This window comes from Fukomys damarensis, unplaced genomic scaffold (genome assembly GCF_012274545.1).
Source record: "Fukomys damarensis isolate Sample0158 unplaced genomic scaffold, DMR_v1.0_HiC HiC_scaffold_9, whole genome shotgun sequence".
Taxonomy (NCBI): domain Eukaryota; kingdom Metazoa; phylum Chordata; class Mammalia; order Rodentia; family Bathyergidae; genus Fukomys; species Fukomys damarensis.
Window position 1 is genome coordinate 29,994,321 of NW_022900921.1, and position 19,841 is coordinate 30,014,161.

The 19,841-nt window shown below is 44.5% G+C and overlaps 1 protein-coding gene across 2 annotated transcripts in view; it reads right to left on the reverse strand.

Moving 5' to 3' along the window:
* Positions 1-2,495: 2,495 nt before the first annotated feature.
* Trpc7 (transient receptor potential cation channel subfamily C member 7) overlaps positions 2,496-19,841 on the reverse strand; it is a 142,878-nt gene continuing 125,532 nt past the window's right edge. For both annotated transcript variants that reach the window (XM_033761670.1, XM_010614105.2), the window contains 5 exons: positions 18,442-18,637; positions 12,989-13,210; positions 12,044-12,124; positions 5,424-5,499; positions 2,496-3,222 (listed from right to left, as the gene is read on the reverse strand). In XM_033761670.1, the coding sequence (XP_033617561.1) occupies positions 3,053-3,222; positions 5,424-5,499; positions 12,044-12,124; positions 12,989-13,210; positions 18,442-18,637 (745 nt within the window). In that variant the 3' untranslated portion in view covers positions 2,496-3,052. The remainder of the gene's footprint in view (positions 3,223-5,423; positions 5,500-12,043; positions 12,125-12,988; positions 13,211-18,441; positions 18,638-19,841) is intronic.

A 19,841-nucleotide genomic window follows, 5' to 3' on the forward strand; every position in this document is an offset into this window, starting at 1 on the left:
TGCCTTTCTTGACTGGTTAATTTGATGTGGGCCAAGTTCATAGGGCATGTGAGGGTGGTTGTCTGTGCCTGGAACATCATTAAGTTCCAGGATAATGTGCTCTGCAAGCCCTAAGTTCCAGGCCTCTCCAGCAGCACTCCACACCAGGAGGGTTCCTACCCTGTCTTTTCCACATCAACTTGACAGCCATATGCCCATTCCTGGGCTACAGGAATGGGCCACCCAGTCATGGTGTTAAAAGACAAATTGGATGATGCTGTTTTTCTTTTCCCATTTTAATTACTTACTGTGACTTGTTTTCTTTTATCTCTGTAAGGGGCAGATTTAAGACTCAGATTTGATAGGATAAAGGTGCCACATGACTTGAAAATGCTCCTGGCTGAAGGCAGATAGGGAAATTTGGATAATGCATGTCAGAAGTATTTATTAGCATTCTGATGAAGGCAAGTGGGAGATCGGAAAGGAAATCTTCTAGAAATGTTGGTAAATTATCTTCCGGGAAAATCAATTGCTCTTTCTTCAAAGTGCATCAGCCTCTCTGTTCAGAGTCCAAGGTTGGAAAGGAACTCTGCTGGACCCATATGGAACATTCCCTGTTCCTGGAAGGGACTGAGTAAATAAATATTTGCTGAAGGAGTTCATTCCTCTTTGGTGGGCTCATGGGTCCGTGGGAAGCTGTAGAGATCAACAAGAGCTAGCACACAATGGGAAATCCATCCGTGCTTGATCGCCCCATGGACCCTGGGTTAGAAACTCCTGGCCCAGAGTTTACTTCTATAAAGTGCCCTGCACATGCAGATACCCAAAGACTTACCTACTGGGCACTTGTATTTCCCTCTTGTTTTGAGCTTCGGGTGGTGGTACAGCTGGGGCTGACACATCTTCTCTGGTCACCTGTCTCAGTGGCAAGGGTCCCAACAAATGTTGACTTTTCTATCCAGATATCGGTCGGATTTAGCAGAACTGGGACTGTATCACTTACAGCCACTATCGGCTAGGCTGAGCATTTAGGATGTACCTCAGGGAGGGCATGATTGTCAGGTTTGTCACAGCTTGTCCCCGCCCCCCTCAATGCTGGGACCAACTTCACTTCTTTTCATCACTTCACTTGACTGCTGTTTTCCTATAGTAGCATTAAGTAAAAAAGATTTGCCACTGAAGATAGGCTGTATATCTTGAAATACAAGTTGTTTCTCTATACATATACATACAGATGTTTTCCATCTTATGGGGAGGTTCCATTCTAATAAGCTCAGCATAAGTTAAAAATAGTGTGGGTCCAAATGCATTTAATGCACCTAACCTATGGAACATCATGACTTAGCCTCACCTTCATTTAATGTGCTAACAAAGTCTTATATTAACCTACTGTTGAATAAAATGATTTAACACAAAGCTGATTTTATGATAAAATGTTGACTGTCTCATGTAATTTATGGAATAACTGTATCTAAAAATGCTGGCAACGTAATATGCTGTAGAGTGTTGGTTGTTTACCCTTGTGAGTGCTTGGCTTCCAGGGAGCTGCCACTGCTCAGCAGCATGAGCATATTTGCACTGCATCTCAATAGCCCAGGAAAAGATGGAAATTCAAAAAGAGTATGATTTCTATTGATAGTATCGCTTTTATACTATTGTAAAGTTGAAAAGTAATTAAGTCAAACCATCATATATCAGGGACCATCCGTACATCTATACCCGTATATATATGCATACAGTTATGTGTGGGAGTATGATATACATACATATACATGTAAATTATGTGTGTGTGTATAATTTTTTTCTTCTCTTTCCAGGGCATCTTTGAGATATTTGAATTTGTAGCCCTAACACTCCTCACAGGGCTGTTGGGAAGATTCAGGAATCTGATGCATACAAAGCCCTGAGCACAGTGCCCAACACAGTAAGTGTTCAGTGTCTGACCGGCGTCAGTGTTTTCTTGGGACCGAAGGGCTCTTCTGGAATATAAATGGCATCTTCTGTAGACTGCTCAGAATGGGAATTGTTTGGGACTGGACGCCCTCTGGTGGCTGTTCTCCCCACTCACATGCAGGCTCCTCCTTCAGACAACAGTTTTGGGGTTCTTTCCTGGCACCCTTCCCCTCCCTTCTACTCATTGGAGGAGATGGCCTGGGAGAAAGCGTTCCATCTTTCTCACAATTTTCCTTGCCTCTTACCTGACCTTGATGAGGCTGGGTCACTAGATCTAGGGATAGGCAGAGGGGCTTGGCAGTAGAGGTTGGAGCCTGTAACTCTCTAGGGTCTTGGCTGTGAGATGTCTGGTGGCTGGTTCCTCTCCTCCCAAGCCATCCCTGGATCTGGGGTCCCCCCAAGTCCACCTCAAGACAGGGCACAGGATACCTCCAGTAGCACATCCACAGAGATCCCCCAGGCTTTAATGAGGTAATTTTATTTCTTTCCATTTTAGGTAAAAATAGTAAATACAAGATAATCTTAATAAAGGTAAAAATACATCATTTGGATTTTCTCATTCTCTAAACAGTGCTACCTGCAGTACAATTTTTGATTGAAGATTTTTAAATTTTTTTTATAAACAAATAGAGCTATTTTGCTATTAGGCTATCTGTGTTCTCATCTGGCACTTAAGAATAGATCACAGGTCACCTCCCGGTTTCTGGCTGGATGTGGGAGTGGGCGGGGAGAGTGAGAAGGACTTGGTGAGATGAGGAGGTTCAACGTCCCAGGACACAGGCAGAGCTGTGGTCCCATGTGTGGTGGAGGACACACATCCAAGATGTCCCTTTCCTGCTCTGGCCACAGGGCCGTATTTCACTGAGGTTGGACTGAAGGTTTCACAAGTGTCACTTCCTCTCCTCCTCTTACCCACCAACCTAGTTGCACAACAATTCTGGATCCAGGCAGGCTCTTGGGCTGCCGAGTCAGTGATGTGCTCAAGACTGAGCCAGTGGGTCCGCTTGTGTCCTAGAGGAGTAGGCTGGGGCCCTTCCCCACCAGGCAGCGCTGAGGGCCAGTGCATCCAGCCTGGCCTTGGAATGCTGGTAGAAGTCACAGATGCCCACTGGGCTGGCTGCTAAATGTCTTTGCCCTTGTTCACCCTCAGGTGGTCTTTATTTAAGTTCTTTCCAAATTTCTCACTGAGCTGTTGGATCAAGTCTGCCAGCTCACCAGTAGCTTGGGATTTCTCTTCGAGAAGCTCATAGCGCAGGCTGGAGATATCTTGCTTGATTTCCTTCAGCTCCCCTGCAAGGACAGATGCAACTTTGCTGAGTGTGATCAAGGAGAAGGAAGGGACTCATCCTACATGCACTGAATCCAGTACACAGAGGTACAGTTGAGATGCGAGTACTGCCTAGCTTTGTACCCCCAAAGAACACATCCATTCAAAACCCTCTTCCCCATCTCTGGAAGCCTCTCCCTTGACAGTTAAGAGCAGGTGTGGCGATCTGAGATATGAATTGTGTCTAGTACCTATTTTGTGTGATGATAGTTAGAATGTTGGTCTGGGAGCCATGAAGGGTAGATTTGAAGACTAAGCAACAGCCTCATTAACAGGAACATTTATTTTCATGACACTCTGCTTTATTCTGTTGATACTTGAGAGAAGAGAAATGCCAGTTGCCCAAGAGAATGGCTCAGCACAATGGATGCTTTCACGAAGCTGGCCAGCCAGCTTTCTGGGCTGGTCTACTTAGCTCAGTAAGCCACACAGCCACACTGGTACCCACTGCCTTACTGCCTCACTGTCACCTGCTGGCATGGCCTCCCATGCCAGGGAATACCAGGGGAGACTTTCACTTTTTTATTTCCATAGTGAGCCATGAAGTCCAATGAGTCAGGGCTACAAGAATCTTTTATTGACCAGAGTCAAAAGGCTCTTTTCTGATTCCAGAGATGTAGGACTTGACTTAGGTGGAGTGTATTGCTTGTGGAAATATTATTTACTCACATGTATTTCCAGGTATGCTTTCCATAACCAAAATGCAGAGACCTCACAGGTATGGTTTGATCCATTTTGTAAAGTGCACACCCTACTTATTTTCATCAAGTGCTTCACTGGTCCCATTTCATTGTGTTTTTTAAGTTGCATGAGAGGTAGGTGTCCTACCTTCTATGTCATTTGCATTCAGGTCAGTCATAGTTCTGCACTGCTTGAGGCTGGCTGGCATGACACCTGGCAGTTTTATATTTGAGATATACAGGGGCGCGTGTGTGTGGTGGGTGGTGTTGTTGAAGGGCTGCTACTCAGTCCCACGGCAGTGTTAGCTCAGGAGTCAGTTTGGTCACTGCTGAGCTTCAGCCTGAAACCTAAATGGCCCAGAATGAGGCACAGGGTCCCTCAGTAACCTGGTAGCCCCCATAGTTCAAAGTGGAGACTTAGGGTCTTCAGTCATGGGTGAGGCTGATTCTAGGTACCAGATATTTATCCTAGGTGTGTCATGAAGATCAGTGACCGGATATAAGTTATATAAGTTAATTTGTTATTCACTTAAGAGTAATTGCTTAAAATGGATTTAAAGTTGCTTAAAATGGAAAATAACCCAAGCAGTGAAAAAAATCTGTACTTGGAAAACTTCAGTGTGTTTGAGTCAGCTGATGCTATTACCCAAAATGCAGACTGCCAGGTCCTACCCTGGATATGCTGATTCATCAGGTCTGGGCCGGTCTGTCACCTGCAATTTTAACAACTGGTACTGAGGAGAGGGATACTTGGAGGAACACTGCTGGTTATCAAAGACTAAGAAACTGAAATAGACAGGGTGGGGCTAACACTAAGCCAGTGGTGGACTCTAAAAATGGTATGTAGACTGATCCCTCTGTATGTGAACCTACAGGATGAAGTGTGGCCACTAGAATTTGGGGCCAGCCTGAACTCAAGGCAGCCATCACTGTTGAAGGCACAGTAGCATCTCCCTCATCCCCAGTGTCTTCCACCTTATCTCTAGTGTTTTACCTGAGAAGATGTGTGCTACATGGCAAAAGGATGTAAAGGTGCAAACAGAATTAAGGTTGCTGGATTATACTGGTGAAGCCAGTCTAATCGTATCAGAACTGCAGGGGGAAGCAGAAGAGTAGGTCAGAGACATGAGTGACAGATGCCAGGCTGGCGAGGTGCAGTGCAACCTGATGCAGGCTCTGGGCTGGATGGCAGGGCCTTACACATGGAGCCATATACATGTGCCGGAGAGTGTCCTTCAGATTTGGGCTCAGGGCAGCCCCAGCTCTACCAGCAAGGAGATGAAAACTTGGGTCCTTCTTCCTCATATAAATCTATTCTGCACACAGTGAACAAGTGAGGAAACTGATCTTTCTCATGAGCCTCCAGAAGGGAACCTAGTACCCAGGCATATCATGGTTTTAGCACTGGGAGACCCATTCCTGACTTCTGATCTGCAGAGCTTAATGTTTTAGGGCCCCATGTTTGGGGTGATGCAATCACTTACCTTCATTGACTTCATCGTTTTCTCTGTCCACTTGGGCCTTCAGCACATATCTTTTTATGAGCCGTTTCATGATTTTCTGAAATGAGAAGTAAGGAAGGGCTCAAACACCCTTGATCTAGCACCTACATGGTGCAGCACAGGGCACCTCAGGAGCCAATGGGGACTCCCACACCTGGTACCTCACTCTGGAGGAACCCTGCCTGGTGGAGGAGGCTGGCCGTCTCTGTTTTACCTCCCTGCCTCCCAGGATTCAGTGTCCACCTGACCCTGGGATATAAGAAGAGGATACTTATCAGTGGGAGGAGGCTAAGGCAAGGAGAGAATCACCTTGCTTATACAGCACTGCTCAAAGATCCTAGGCTGATTCTGCCCTGACTAGTCACATCTTCTCTCCTGGACATCAGTTCTATTTTAAGCAGAGACTATTGGGGAGTCTTAGCAGGCCAGCTCAAGTGAAACCACATCCCTAGGATGAGAAATGTGCCATTAAGGAGAGGAGATACACTTTGGTGCAGAAGTCAGGGCCAGAGTTGGAGGACTGGGCCATTATACCTTGGAAGATTCCAGCCAGAAGCAGCAGCAGTTACAGCTGGGCCTCTACAGGCTTTGTAGAGAGACTACTTCTTTCAAAATCCCACAGCCTGACCCTGTGTTGCCAGTCATGCTGGAGGAGAGGGGTTTACCCCCAGGTTTCATTTATTATGCAGATTCTGTATTCTTTAAGCAAAGGAGGCACGAACAAACACTTAAGAGACAACAAGAATAGAACCAAGTGTAAGAAAGACTGCAGGAGTGAACTTTGGATTTTGCTAGCTAGTTATTCCAGGGTTCTTGCAAAATCACAGGATTTAAAAATATTCTGGAATCTGAGACTTCTGATTCTTGCTGGAGATGAGCAGCATGGAGAAGCGGGAGGCATTTCCTGCTCCTTGGTCCTTCCATTCTGTGACATGCTCACCCGCTCACACCTATGCAAGAGGACAAAGAAAGCACTTTCTACATGGAAGGAACCTCACCTGAATTCAGGGATCTGAATGCTTTCCCTGGCTTTGCTGTGTGGCCACCTGCAGGTTGCTAACTTCTCTGTGAATACAAAAGCTGTACAAAAGCTTCCTGTATGTTAAAGGGAACAGAACTGGGTGCAAAGAGCTGGAGGATTCAACTCATTTTAATCACCAAATGATGGTTTTCTCCATTCCGTTATTAGTGAAGACCTTGCTAATGTGGTGTCTCTGGATTGTGATTCCTGGACTTGCATATAATCCTGAGTTCGCTCACTCAGACCAGTCTGCCCTTCCTCTACCACTGGGCCTGCATCTACCTAGCTCCATAGTTTGTGTGGTGGGAACAGCTGATGAACAAGTTGTCTTCCTGCTACTCCATTGCAGCCAACCTGTATCTTAATCATATCTGGTTAAATCACAGAGCTGGATTTCTCAGGGAAATTCTTCCAGTCAGTAAGCAGGTTATCTAAGTTAGAAGAATGTGTACCTTTCCACTGGATTCAGTGATGCTGCTTTCACTTAGACTGGAAACAAGAGAACAAAACCATTGTCTTCATCTGTATCTCAGGGAAAAAAAACCTGCAGATACCCAAGTGTCTATCATTCTCATTGAGTAAGTTCAGAAATATTCTTCACTGCACATTTTCAGGCTGAAACAAGTTAAAGGGACTTAGAGTTTGTTGCCTTTTCAAGAATTGAGTTTCTGGATCTATCCATTAATTAAGAGCCTTACTGTTTATGATGGAAACTGATAAGTCAGACCTGGAAGTAGAGTGGTATCGAGTCAGATCCTTTCATGGGTACTGCAGTAGTTAGTCACAGTCCTTCCTGATCAGTGTGTGCTGTTTCAGTAAAACGTGATTAAAACAATGACTTCAAAATATTCTATGGGCTGTGTTTATCATTAGTACAAAATATGCCCTGCAAGCACCTTTTGCTGTGAGTAGATGGGATCCTGCTCACAGCCTCCTTCAAGTGCACAGTAGCCCTCAGGAGGAAGGGAGACAGGACTAAAAAGAGAGAGAGAAATAAACATATTCGGGGTTTCCTATATCCAGATTGTGTCAGGCTCTTTCACAAAAATGATCTCCCCAAATCTCCCAAGAAGCCCAGTGAAAAGATAGTTGTTATTTCCATTAGAGTACATGAGGACACCCTTGAAGTCTTGAAGAGCAAGGTGACTTCTTCAAGGTCACAGAAAGGAAAGTGGCAGATCTAGGATTCGGACAAAATGGAAACAAAGGCAGGGCTTTGTGTGGACTTCAGAAAAGGATTAAAATCAAGCTGGTTGAGGAAATGAGATTCATTACTCATTAACTGGCTTCCACTAGTCAGGTAGAGTGTGAGCTATGTCTAAATACCTAGATGTTGTGTGCAGGAGGAAAACTCACTAGGTTTCAGGGGGTGGGTGACTTCATGCAGTGATTACTCCTTAGGAAAGAGGCTCACTGGCAGGCATTACCATGAATGCTCACGGCCCACTCTTAGTACTGGCATGCCTGAGTTGAGAGGGTTTTCTTGCAGACTTGGGGTCCAAAGGGTAGAAAAGCAAAGGTTTGTTTTTTAAATCTTCAGTGTACATTAGAATAATAGAGGCTTCAGGCAGACACAGATTCAGATGAGCACTATAGATATGCAAGAATGTCCGACCTTTCTTCTCAACCCCAAGTTACTGCCAAAGTGGCAGGGACCTTCAGGGGAAGCATTGTGATCACTTGATGTCCTTAGAGACATCATATCCTCTTGAGGACCCAGTTTCCCCTCCATTAGACAACTTGGAATCTGTAAGAGCAAGATGCTAGTGTTGCCACTAAAAAGTGTACAATGGTTGGGAAATCCCAGAGGTTCTATTTAACACGATGCCATGGAAGGTATCTGCTTCTAAGCTTCCCTCCTGCACAATGTGGAGGGAAAATGTGGTTTTTTTTGTGATAAGTTTGGGGTATCTCTTTGGTCTCTTTCATAGAATACTTTCAAGTTAAGAAGATGAACTTTGCACAAATTAATATGCCCTTGTTGGTGACAACTCTCCTGTCCCATCCCCCATTAGTAAGCACTGGGGATGAGTATATTTAAAAATATTATCCAGGCAAAGGAGACTCAAGTGGGCACAAATGAGATGCACAATGGGTAAAAATTGTTGCCTCACAGAGATCTACATCCAAGGAACAAGGCATACAGTCCTCCCAGTCTAGACTCGAAGGGCCAGGTGGGCTCCAACTGCTGCCAGTGGAGACGAAAACAGAATTTCCTTCCACGGGAAAGACAAAGGCTCCCTGTATAGCCAGATGGCTAAAGACACAGACAAGGAAGAGAATATATACTGCATGTTGAAGATGGTCAATGAAATAGAATCCAGAGGGAAGCATTGTTGCCACCTAGGAAGACAGAAATTGAGGAACATTTGGAAGAGAGTGGAAAAATGAGTCCTAGGACAAGTCATTTGTTAGGGGTTTTGTAGACCCCAGAATAGAAGAAATAAGCACTGGCAAGTTTTCTACCCTGTTAGCTTTGATCTCTGTGGCTAACATCTAGAAGGAGATAAAGAGAACTCCCCACTGGATATTGGGGGGCAGACAGCACCATAAAGATTGCAGCTCATTTGAATGATAGGCTTTGTCTGGTTTCTATTTTTTTTAAATGTGGCCTTTTTTTTTGCCCATGAAAAAATGTACCTCTCAGAGAATAGGTGTATGGGGGCTGTAACTTACTCCCCTCCCCAAACTGACGCAAGGTCACAAGGTGGGTTTGAGAGGAGGCACATTTTGACCATCCCACCAATGTCGGTGATTTTAATCCCATTGTTTAGTTTCGTGTTCACAGAGCCCAGATTTGAAAAGGCATTGCAAAAGCAAGAAACTAGTTTTGGGGGAAAATAATAATGGAGACTCCTGGGAGCCAAAGCAAAGCAAAGCAAAGCACAGAGATCCCCGAGTCTGCCATGCTGTCTTCCTTCACAACAGGGGGTGCCACAAATCTGAACAACTGACAGGTTTAAACACTGAAGAAACCTTCAATTACAAAGACCAACTGAAGGGACAGAAAGGAAGCAAATTTACTAACTAAACATGTTTGGAAGACTGTTGGGTCTTCTTGGGAATGCTGCAGGATTTCTTTGGAACGACAGCAGGAGGAGAAGCCCAGGTACTCATTGAGATGGCAGTTCTGGTGCCAGCCTGGAGAGGAAGTGAAAGAGTTAATGGGGCCCTTGTGTACTTTGTCCATCTGGAACTGTAATGGGATAAAAGCAATATGGAGGGCCCCCAAATGGGCCCAGGAAACAGATGGGCATTGTCAGATTCCTGCTTGTGTCTGTCCTCGGTTTCTGCTGCTGCAGCTGATGATGGCTGAGGGCCACACGTGCCACTCCCTGCTCATCGTGGTTGCCTTAGGCTTGGAAGTCTTTGACAGATCTTTCCTAGTGATCATGGAACCCAGGCAAGGCAGGTTCTGAGGAAGGGTCTGGAGAAGACAGAAGAGGGCCTGGGCTTCATGATGTGGTGAAAGAGTCAGACATATCACAGTTCAACAAGCTGTGTTAACCAGGACACAATCTGGGCTCCCTCAGTAAACTGGGTGAAAGGAATGTGGTGAGACTATACCTAGTTAGGATCTTGCTTGCTCCCAACTGACCTTTCGGGCCTTACAGGGTTTCCTCCTATGGTGAGCAGACAGTGATGGCTCAGGAAGATGCCCAGACACAGCCTAGTGGGGTGGAACAAAGTCCCTATGTGCAAATAAATGCAGAGTCCCCTCAAGTCTTTCCCTCCGATGCCTGCTGACCAGGATTTTCATTCTTTTGTCTGACTACTATTTGAATAAGTATTTCAGAGATTTTCTCCTTGGATTCACAAAATACAAGGTGAGCAAAGCTTTCTAAGGTCATCAATAGCTTGAAGCTGCAAACCAACCGATCTCTGTAATCGCAGCAGGACTTTCTCAGGGAGATGGAAGGCAGAAGGATTCAATTGGTGATGATGGGAGACGAACAGGATTGCTCTGGGACTGATTTTGAAAACAGCCTTGTTCAGAAAAGATTCTTTCTGGGTAGAGGACATTCACACATAATCAGTCTCCCTTTATCTCAGGAGCCTATCCTGCTCAAAACCAGGAGAGATATGGCACTAACCCATTAGAGTTTTCTATCTTTTCTGTGATGTGTCATCTTTCTCTGAGAAGTTGAGTAATAAAAATCCTTCCATCGATCAAAGGATTTGGCCTTCAAATAACCCAGAACAGATCAAAGTGGGTAGTCCCAATTCTGTGCATGTTTAAATACAAGATTTTCCTATTGCCCATTTTTGGCCTATGTCATCTGATAAAACTATAAGTGCTTTGAGGGATGAGCCATTTCTTAATTGTACAATTAAATCCTCCTCACTGCACAGCTGGCTTCTGAAATATGGCTGGAGAGATTCAATTAGAGACCTGTGTACAGAAGATGCTAAGTCTATAATTGCTCTCGGTGGGAAGGTGGCACCAGGGGCAGTCACCTCGACTCAAAGGAACAGTCAGGACAGCTTCAGATTTACATCTGCTAAGAAGTGATCCACATGGGTTAAACCACTGACGGCATGGAAGCAGACAGCAGGAAAAGAATGGCCTGCACTTTTATAATCAATAAATTGTAGTTAAACTTATCACTGGCTCATGTGCTGGTTCAAACTCACACAGGGCCTTGGCATTCATTCCTAAAGGCAATGCAAGAATTACCTACAGAGAAGGTCTTTTTACAATTACTCTAGTGACAGATGTTGTGAGCCGACAGTCTAAGGATAGGTCCTCACTGAAGACCCCATTATACACCTGGTTGCTTAAAGAACACCCCTGGGAATCATGCCGGCTGCTTCTTCTCCCTCCCCAAGAATAACCCCAGACCCAGGTCTCACTGAAATATGCCAAGAACATACGCCTCTGCTCTGCCTTTCTCCACTGTCCTACTCAGGACTACAAGAAGGAGTGCTACACCTTCCTCACTGGTCTTCTGTTTGCACTCATTAAGACACAAATACAATGTTCTGACCTCCCATCCCCTGCACAGTTACCCTCCCACCCCTCCCTCCAACAGTCTTGGATAATCTGGAATATAATTCAAGTTCTGACCATGTCGGACTCTGCCTTCCCTCGCTCGCCTCGCTTGGACCCCGCTTCAGCTGCTCAGAACTGCCGAGCTTCTGACCTCTGACCTTTTTGGGTGCTCTTCCACTGCCTGCTCCTCTCCCTCCATGGTTGCTGCTTCTTATCTGTGAGGTTTTGGCCAACTGTCTTCCCCTGGAGGATGCTCTCTCAAGTACGGCCTCCCTATTTTTCTCCATTTCTGAACCTTATTTTTTTTTTCTTCTTGGCTCTTTTATCAATTTGATGTCGTATATTTATCTGTGTGTTATCTTGTTCTTTGTCTCTCACTCTAACCAACCTGAAGATTCCACCAAGGTAGGCACCATGTCAGTATCCTTAGTACATGCCACATGCCTAGCATGTAGTAACCACTCAATAAACATGTGTTCAGCAAAGGAAGGAAGTGAGCTGTGTTCTCTGGAGATGGTACAGCCACGTGACTAAATTCATGTCTGAGTGGCATCTACTTCTGCCCATCGTGGGGGGAAGGGTGGTCACCTGGTATCTGGTGGGCTTGCTGAAAGTGTTGTTTGCAGTCAGGTTTTCAGAATTTCTCATGCCAGCCTGGTAGCGAGTCTTCTGGGGGGGAAAAACACACATATATGTATTGCAGGGCTTGAATGAACAATATCCACAGACTGACCCTGTAAGGGACCTTCTGGAAGCTGGTTTATCTCTTTCTGCTTGGCTTTTCAGAACACTGTTCTCAGGAACTCTAGTTCTGCAGGGTGTTCACAAAGGTCAGAGCATGTTGTTCAGGAGACTGCAGTCTGGTTTGGGAAGCACTGAGTTAAAATTATATGAGTGTCTTTCCCCTAGGACTTCCTAGATGCTCTACTATGTTAAACATTAAGAATCTACATGAGGAAAAGAAAAAATATGAGAAAATGAAAAAATGGAAATAAAGTATTTGTAAATAGGGAAGGGAGGAGCAGGGGAAGGGAGGGCAGGGGTAAAGGGAAAAAAATGAGAACCAAGATCTGTCATGTAGAGGTACAAGATCCCAAGGATGAATGTAACTGTACTGTATACCTAAAATGTACCAATAAACTCAATGAGGGGAAAAAAAGAGAATCTACAGAAGGAAGAAAGAGTTTGCAGGCAAACTTTTGCTCAGGTATCATTCTCTAGATACTTTCTGGAAAAACAATTCCAACTCCAGTAAGGAGGTCCCCTTATGAGACTGGCTCAGCCAGCAGGCAGCTTGCTAAGTCCTCAGTAGTATACCTCTCCGAGGAATTATAAGGACAGGGGTTGGTAGCTTGGGCAGCCTCTGCTTGGTTGGAGCTTTGGGATGTGTCCATCAGATTCCGGGAGGCAACAGTCCCTTGCAGCTCCCAGCTTCCCTTGCATCAGGGGCCACCATGTGAATCAGACATGCACCTCACCTTTGCCCCCACATCCCACTGCCTTCTCTAGTCCCACAAAGCAGATGCTACCTACCCTGAATTTGGAATTCAGCATGCCCATTTCAAGGTCATTTTCACAGCTTTTGGCCTTAGATTTGCAGAGTTTTATGAGGCACATCTTGATTCTCATTATGAGATAATAAAATGATTTAGGACTCGGCACTAGATTAAAAGGAGCAGGTAGAGTTCTTCCTTCATCAAAATAAGACAGCCAGAGTTTCGCTCGGGCGAATTTCCACTCCACGTCTGCATCCTCCTGTGGAACAAGGGAATCAACAGCACACCATCAAAGGCTACAATTTAACAGCTGAGCTCCCTGTGAAGAGCGGAGATACAGGCCTAAAATTCCGAGATCAGATTTCTGAAACAGACTCCAGTGGATCTGTGGCTGTTCATCCTCTCTCTGTATAGAGCACACGAAGAGCACATGAATTTGTCACTCTTAAGGCCCACCTACATCCTTGGGATTGCGGGTGGAAAAGCCTGAGCCAGTGTGTGTGTGTGGTGTTCTGTGTTCTCCCCTGTGTATTTTCACCAACATCCTCCACTTGCAGCTCACCAAAGGACTCTCCCCACTGCCCCTTCATCTTGGTATTCAATAAGTTTCACAGCTCTGCTAGTGGATTAATCACCACCGCATTGAGGTATTCATTTATCTTTTAGAGAAGGGCTGCCCAGTAGAAATTGTCTTGTGATCCACAAAAGTGAACCACTTACATATGTTTAAATTTTCTGTCACATTATAAAAGGTTAAAATAGAAAGGGTAAAATGAATGTCAGTGATGTGTTTTATTTAAACTTAATGGATCCAAAATGTTATCAATTCTAGAAGGAACTGTGATGAAAATTGTTTCTGGAAATGAAGCTCAGTGGTTGAGCTTAGTAGCAGGGGAGGCCCTGGCTTTGACCCTCAGTACCCCCCGCCCCCAGTTATTAATGAGATAGCTTTCCTTTTCCTTGCATACTGAAAATTTGGAGGCCAGCATGAATCTGATACTTATAAAGCACGTCTCAGTTTGGACCACCTTCATTTCAAGCGCTCCATAGGCTCATGTGGTTACTGGCTACATATTGGACAGAGTATACGTGAAAACGTATATTTTGCACTGGCCAGAGTGCTGCTGCGGGGGATCTAGCTTATGTGATTTAAGGGGCACAAGCCTGACTGGTTTGGAGGAGATAATCCAGCCACATTCTTGTCTCTGGTGGTGGGTTAGATTAAAAACCAGGGCTTCTGACTTGGTATCAATGCCAGACTCCTGAGTGGGCCCCCTGAGAGACAGTGCGAGTGTTTTGCTATGGATAGGCTCCTTGAGCCTCTGTTGTAGGGGTGGGGTGGGGAAGTCCCGGCAAAGAAGATGGGACTTAAGAGTTTTTTTTTAATTAAAAGTTATTTTGAATTGCGTGTGTTCTTACTCATTTGGGGGTGGGATTTGGAATCAGATAGATCTGATTTCAAAACCCCTTATTTACTTTGTGATTTCACTTAAGTCTTGAACTTACTTATCCAGACAAGGAAGATGACACTGTGTCCTTCAGTCCTCAGGGAGACATTGAGTATGTGCTCATTTCCACCAGCAGTGGATATACTCCAAGGGCTGTGGAAGCAGCAAGGGCCTACATGAGGCCACTGAGATGTGTGCCACAGGAGTATAAGGTCATAACCTGCACCTTGACCACTTTGCTTGCTTGTGTTGAGGCTTGGTCTGCTTGAGACAACCTATGTGTCTTTTTTAGACTGGAATGGGAAGACTTTTTTTCCCCCTTGTGTGTATGTGTGTTTTGTTTTGTTTTGTTGAGACAAAGTCTTGTCATGTACACCAGGCCAGTCTGGAACTTGCTGTGTACTCATGTAAACTCCCGATTCGCTTGCCTTAGCCTCCAAGTTGCTGGGATTGCGGGGTGCACCCCTACGCATAGCAGACTGGAAGTATTTTGAGGGTAGGGGTCACTCCTGGACACACTGTTGAAAAGAACTATGACATGGTGACCTAGACTCTCCCAAACCTAAAGGAAGGATTGTATAAAGGTCAGAGCATGGGTTCTGGAGCTTGTTAGTGTTCAAATCCTGGCTCTGTTCTTTACCTCTTGTAAAACTATAGCACCTGACTCAGTTACCTCTCTGTAAGTAGGAATAATAACCATCTCACAGGTTGTTGTGAGAATTAATGCATAAAAAACATTTAACAGGGCAAGATATTGAGTAAACCCTAAATAAATTTCCTATTTTCTCTTCCACAGCCTAGCACAGTGGTCAGCCCTTAAGACATTTAGTAAACATTTATAGATCATCTACTCAGTGCCTGGCCTGTGCTGAGGAGTAATGTGGCCCATGGATTGGACAGTCTGGCCAATGGATTGGTTAAGTTGCTCACCAGCCAGCCTTTGACCGGCAGGTGTGCCAGAACCTTGGGAAGATCCCAGGCTGGGCCCTGACCTGGGGCTCAGAAGCCTCCTTGTGGGTGGTGTTAGAGCCAAATAGTTCTCAACCAGGTCAAGTGCGGGGAGGTGGGGTTGGGTAGAGAAGGAGTAGGAGTTAATGATCAGGGAGGCATCGAGAAGTGTAAACAACTCTGGAGAAGGGTGGGAATCAAGAGCAGGGGAGAGAGTGGTTCAGAGCTGAAAGTGAGAGAGAGCGAGCGCTTTTTATAGTTCCTTTTTAAACTTTTTTTAAAGATTAAGAGACTCACTTAAATACCTACAGGAAGGACTGGGTAGAGAGGGAGAGGGTGAAGATGCAGGCAGGCTGGGCAGGGGTAGTGTGCTTGGGTGGTTTCTGAGGAGGAAGAGCAGCTGCCCAGATGGAGAGGTGCCTTCGCCCAGAAGGGGTTGGGGGCAGCCAGCAGCAAGGTGCAGGCAGGAGTGGATTGGGGTAGTAGGTGTTCAAGACTCACTGAATGAATAAATAAGTGTTCTTGTGGGAAGACTTACAAGTATTTTTGTCAAAGCTCAGTGTGATTATGAATCCCTGTTGTTTTCCAACAGGACAGCTGGGCAGGCGTGCTCTCACCTGTTGGGGAAGTTCGGAGTACAGAAGGATGATGGGAGGCTGCAGTGAGCTCTCTCCATCCTGTACTGGGATAACTTGACGTCACCTGGTGCTGTTCTAAGGTAGAGGGCATCCCTTAGCCAGCCACGTGAGTTCCCCTACCATGGTCACTAGGACCAAAGCACAACATGCTTGTTAGGCTGTGGTGGGACTTCCCTGGGCAAGTAGTACAGGGATCACAGGTTATCCAGGCATCATCTGATTTTGTTTTACATGTTGGGAAACTGAGGCCTGAACGCTAGGACTATTTAGCAATCACTCATAATCCCCATGGTGACCAAATATATAAATGCTTTCTAGAGAGCAGAGTAGCAGGCAGCTAAGGCTTCATGACTTGCCTTTCCTCTCTTCTCACCTCTTGCCTCTTCTTCTTGTTCAGTGTAGACTCTAGTGGTGCTGAACAAACCACGCTGTTCCCCGCTCCACCCCTAGATGGTTCTGAATGCTCTTATTGGCTGTGTGTTCTTAGGCTGAATTGTAGCTCCTTAAGATTCCTGTGTCGAAGCCTTGCCCCCAGTACCTTAGAATGTGACTGTGTTTGGAAGTGGATTCCTTAAAGGGGTGGTTAGAGTTAAAAGAGGTCAAAGGGTGGGACTCTAATCCAGAAGCATAGGTGGGAAGGTCACATGAGAACACGGTGAGAAGGCGGCTGTCTGCACCCAAGGAGCAGGCCTCCCAGAGCCATCCCTGCAGACACTGAGGTCTCCTACCCTCTGGAAGTACAAGAAAACACATTCCTCATGTTTAGGCCACACAGTCTGTGCTTTTTTTTCAACTGAAAGTTATTGCAAAGCAAAATCAGGGATCTTTACCTTTTCTATATGAGGAATACACAATTGTTTCTTATAATTTAAGTACAGTGCTACACCAAAGAAATTTGAAAGTCCTCTTTGAAATGTCCTTTCTCCTTGCACTCCCTTCCTGAGAGGATCCTTGATTGAGAGGCTAGCAGCATTCCTACCTCTCCCTTTTCTTTCTGTGTATTTACAATTGTATTAGTATATAAATATGAGACTTACCTGTTTAAGTTTTTCTACAACTTGCAGTTTTTAACTGAATATTATCTGAAGGATTTTTCCATGTTAGTACTGTACATATACAGTATTCTAAAGTGACTCTCTTGGTTTAGACACACTGATATGGATGAACTATTTCCCAGTTTTTCCTTCAGTGAATATCTATGTAAAATCACGTTTATGCACATGTCTACCCTTAGAATTGGAATTGCATACTAAATGGGTTGATATATCTTACATTTTGGTTAATTTATTTAACTCTATAATGGGTAAAGTATAAGAGGGTATATATAAAGTGAAAGGGATCCCACCTACAATGCAGCCTCCCTGAAAGTAGGCACCCTAGTGCTGCCTTTCTTAGGGATACTTTCAGAGGTTTGTTTCTCTTTAAAATGTGTGCATGGTAGCACAGACCTATAATCCTAGCATTCTGAGAGGCTGAGGCAGGAGGATCCCAAGTCTGAGCCAGTTTGGGCAACTTAGCAATTTAGTGAGACTCTAATCTCAAAAGAACAAATAAAAAGGGCTGGGGATTATAATTCAGTGCTACTGTGTTCAATTCCCAGTACAACAAAATAAAACAGCCAAAAACTTTTTATAATAACAAAGGATCAGTATACATTTTGCCAGCAGCATACAAAGAACATCTTCCTCTTTTTTATTAAGTTGCACAGCATCCTACTGTGCAGATGCATCAAATTCTATCTATCCAGATTCCTATAAATGTTCATTTAGTTTGTTTTTAATTCTTCGATGTTCTAAGTAAGATTGTAATTGATAGCTTATGGCTCATGCACTTCAGATTTTGATAAATTGCTTTCCATTACTTCATCTTAACCTTCTCATCTGCCCAGGAAACCGTTTTTGTGTTTAAATGTCCTTCAAATACCCCTGGAAGATTCTTCCTCCATGTCTGATCTCTCTTTGCTGTACCTCTCCTGTACTCAGTTATTCTGGTTTAAGAGTGCTGTAGTTTGTTGATTGCCTTACCTGCTTTTCCCTCTGGACTATGAGCTCCTCAAGGGCAGGTACTGTGTCTTAGTCTTCTTTTATCTGCGGTGCCTAGCACAGGCTTGGCAAATAGTAGGTATTTAAATAGCAAGTGAGAAGCAGAAAGCGAGTGGGCCAAAAGAATCACTCTGATGTGTGTCCTCCTGCATGGTATTCTAAGGGGCCGCCTGTCAAAGAGTAGTTCTTCCTGCTTGCATTGTGCCCTTTTGTGTGGTAGTGCCAGCCATACCATGTGGGAGAGTGACTGGATGCATTTCTTGAAGCAACCGGGAAGAATGTCTGCTGTTTGTAGTCCTAGCCTCACATTTAATTATAACAACATAAGGCTTCTGACGTTATCACCCTCGTTGCTGAAACCAACAGTGTCAATTAAGCAAGCAAGAGAGACTCTTTCCAACAAACTGGTCTTACCTCGATTTCCTGATAGGAGTTGTTAATCATGGCTATTAGCATGTTGAGCAGCACTACCACCATGGTGACGTTATAAACGCCATAGAGAACATAGCCGATGTTCTCGATGAATTTGTGGTCATATTTCAGCACCACTGAGATCACTTCAGATAAGCCGAATATGGACCAAAATAAGGTTTTAAAACTTTCTTCAACTCTACAAGGAAATAAACAGTCATTTAATGTGTTTGAATTAGTTCACATTTTTAAAATGAAAGCTGCCCTTGCCCAAGCTTTAGTGGTCCCCCTGGAGCAGGGCTGGGGTGGGGTGGTGATGCCTATGGTCCAAAAATCATAAGATACTTAGATTTCTGAGAAGATTTGGAAAGTATTATAAGTGGCAATCCCTTCCTTTTTCATTCAGTCCATTTACTGGGACTCCTAGATGAGGTATTATTTTTATCTTTCTGTAATTAATTAAACATCTAAAATTAAACAACAGGGCAAATATTTGTTCTTGAGCCTTATTAGCCTTGGAAAGCAAACTGCTCTTTCGGTAGACTCTTAAGCCTCTCTTCTCAGACTACACAGCCCATGTGACGGGCAGTGACCTGGGAAACAGGTGGTGTACAGATGGCAGTGGCTTCCTTGGTGCCTGGTACGTGCAGGGCACTTGACACAGAGCAGCTACGTGATTCTTATTACCACCCTTATGGTGGGCTCACTTTTGCCTCCATTTTACATGCCCGAGACCAGCCACATATACTAGGTCCTCTAAACTGGGCTGGAATTATCAGAAATGGCAATGAGGACCTGGTGTGTCTACATTGTTCCAAGTCACTAGATAACTGCCCAAATCTTAGACTGTAACACACCCATGTGGAGGCTGCAATGTGCTTTAAGGGTAGTTCAGGTAAATCTAGCTTTGAGAATATGGTTCTTTGACCCTTTTGAGACTATGAAGTTACTAAAATACAGTGGCTTTAAGATCCAACCAAGAATGTCACACAGTCTTTACATGTATTATGATCCTTTTTCAGGTTTATGTCATAGAATCTGATCAGAAAGCTGGATTTTGGTTAGAAGGTTTAGAATATGCAGGTGTATCTGGTAACACTAGGATGGCTAAGTGCAGTTTTTTTAGTTTTCATCCATCCAAATTTTTGGTACCATAATGAGAAAAGACAATTTTTCCTCTTTAACATTTCAGATTTTCCACACTCACCCACAAATGGCCAGGATTAACAGATTTAAAAAATAAATCCGTGTCTGTCAAGGATTGATATTTACTTGACGGGATGTATAAAAATACTACTTCTTGTCACTTGGGCTAAAATTCCACTCTTGCATGAATTTGCAACTCTCTTGAGGGTACATATCTGGGGGTGTATCTGTGCATGTGGGTCTAGTCAGCTGATTGT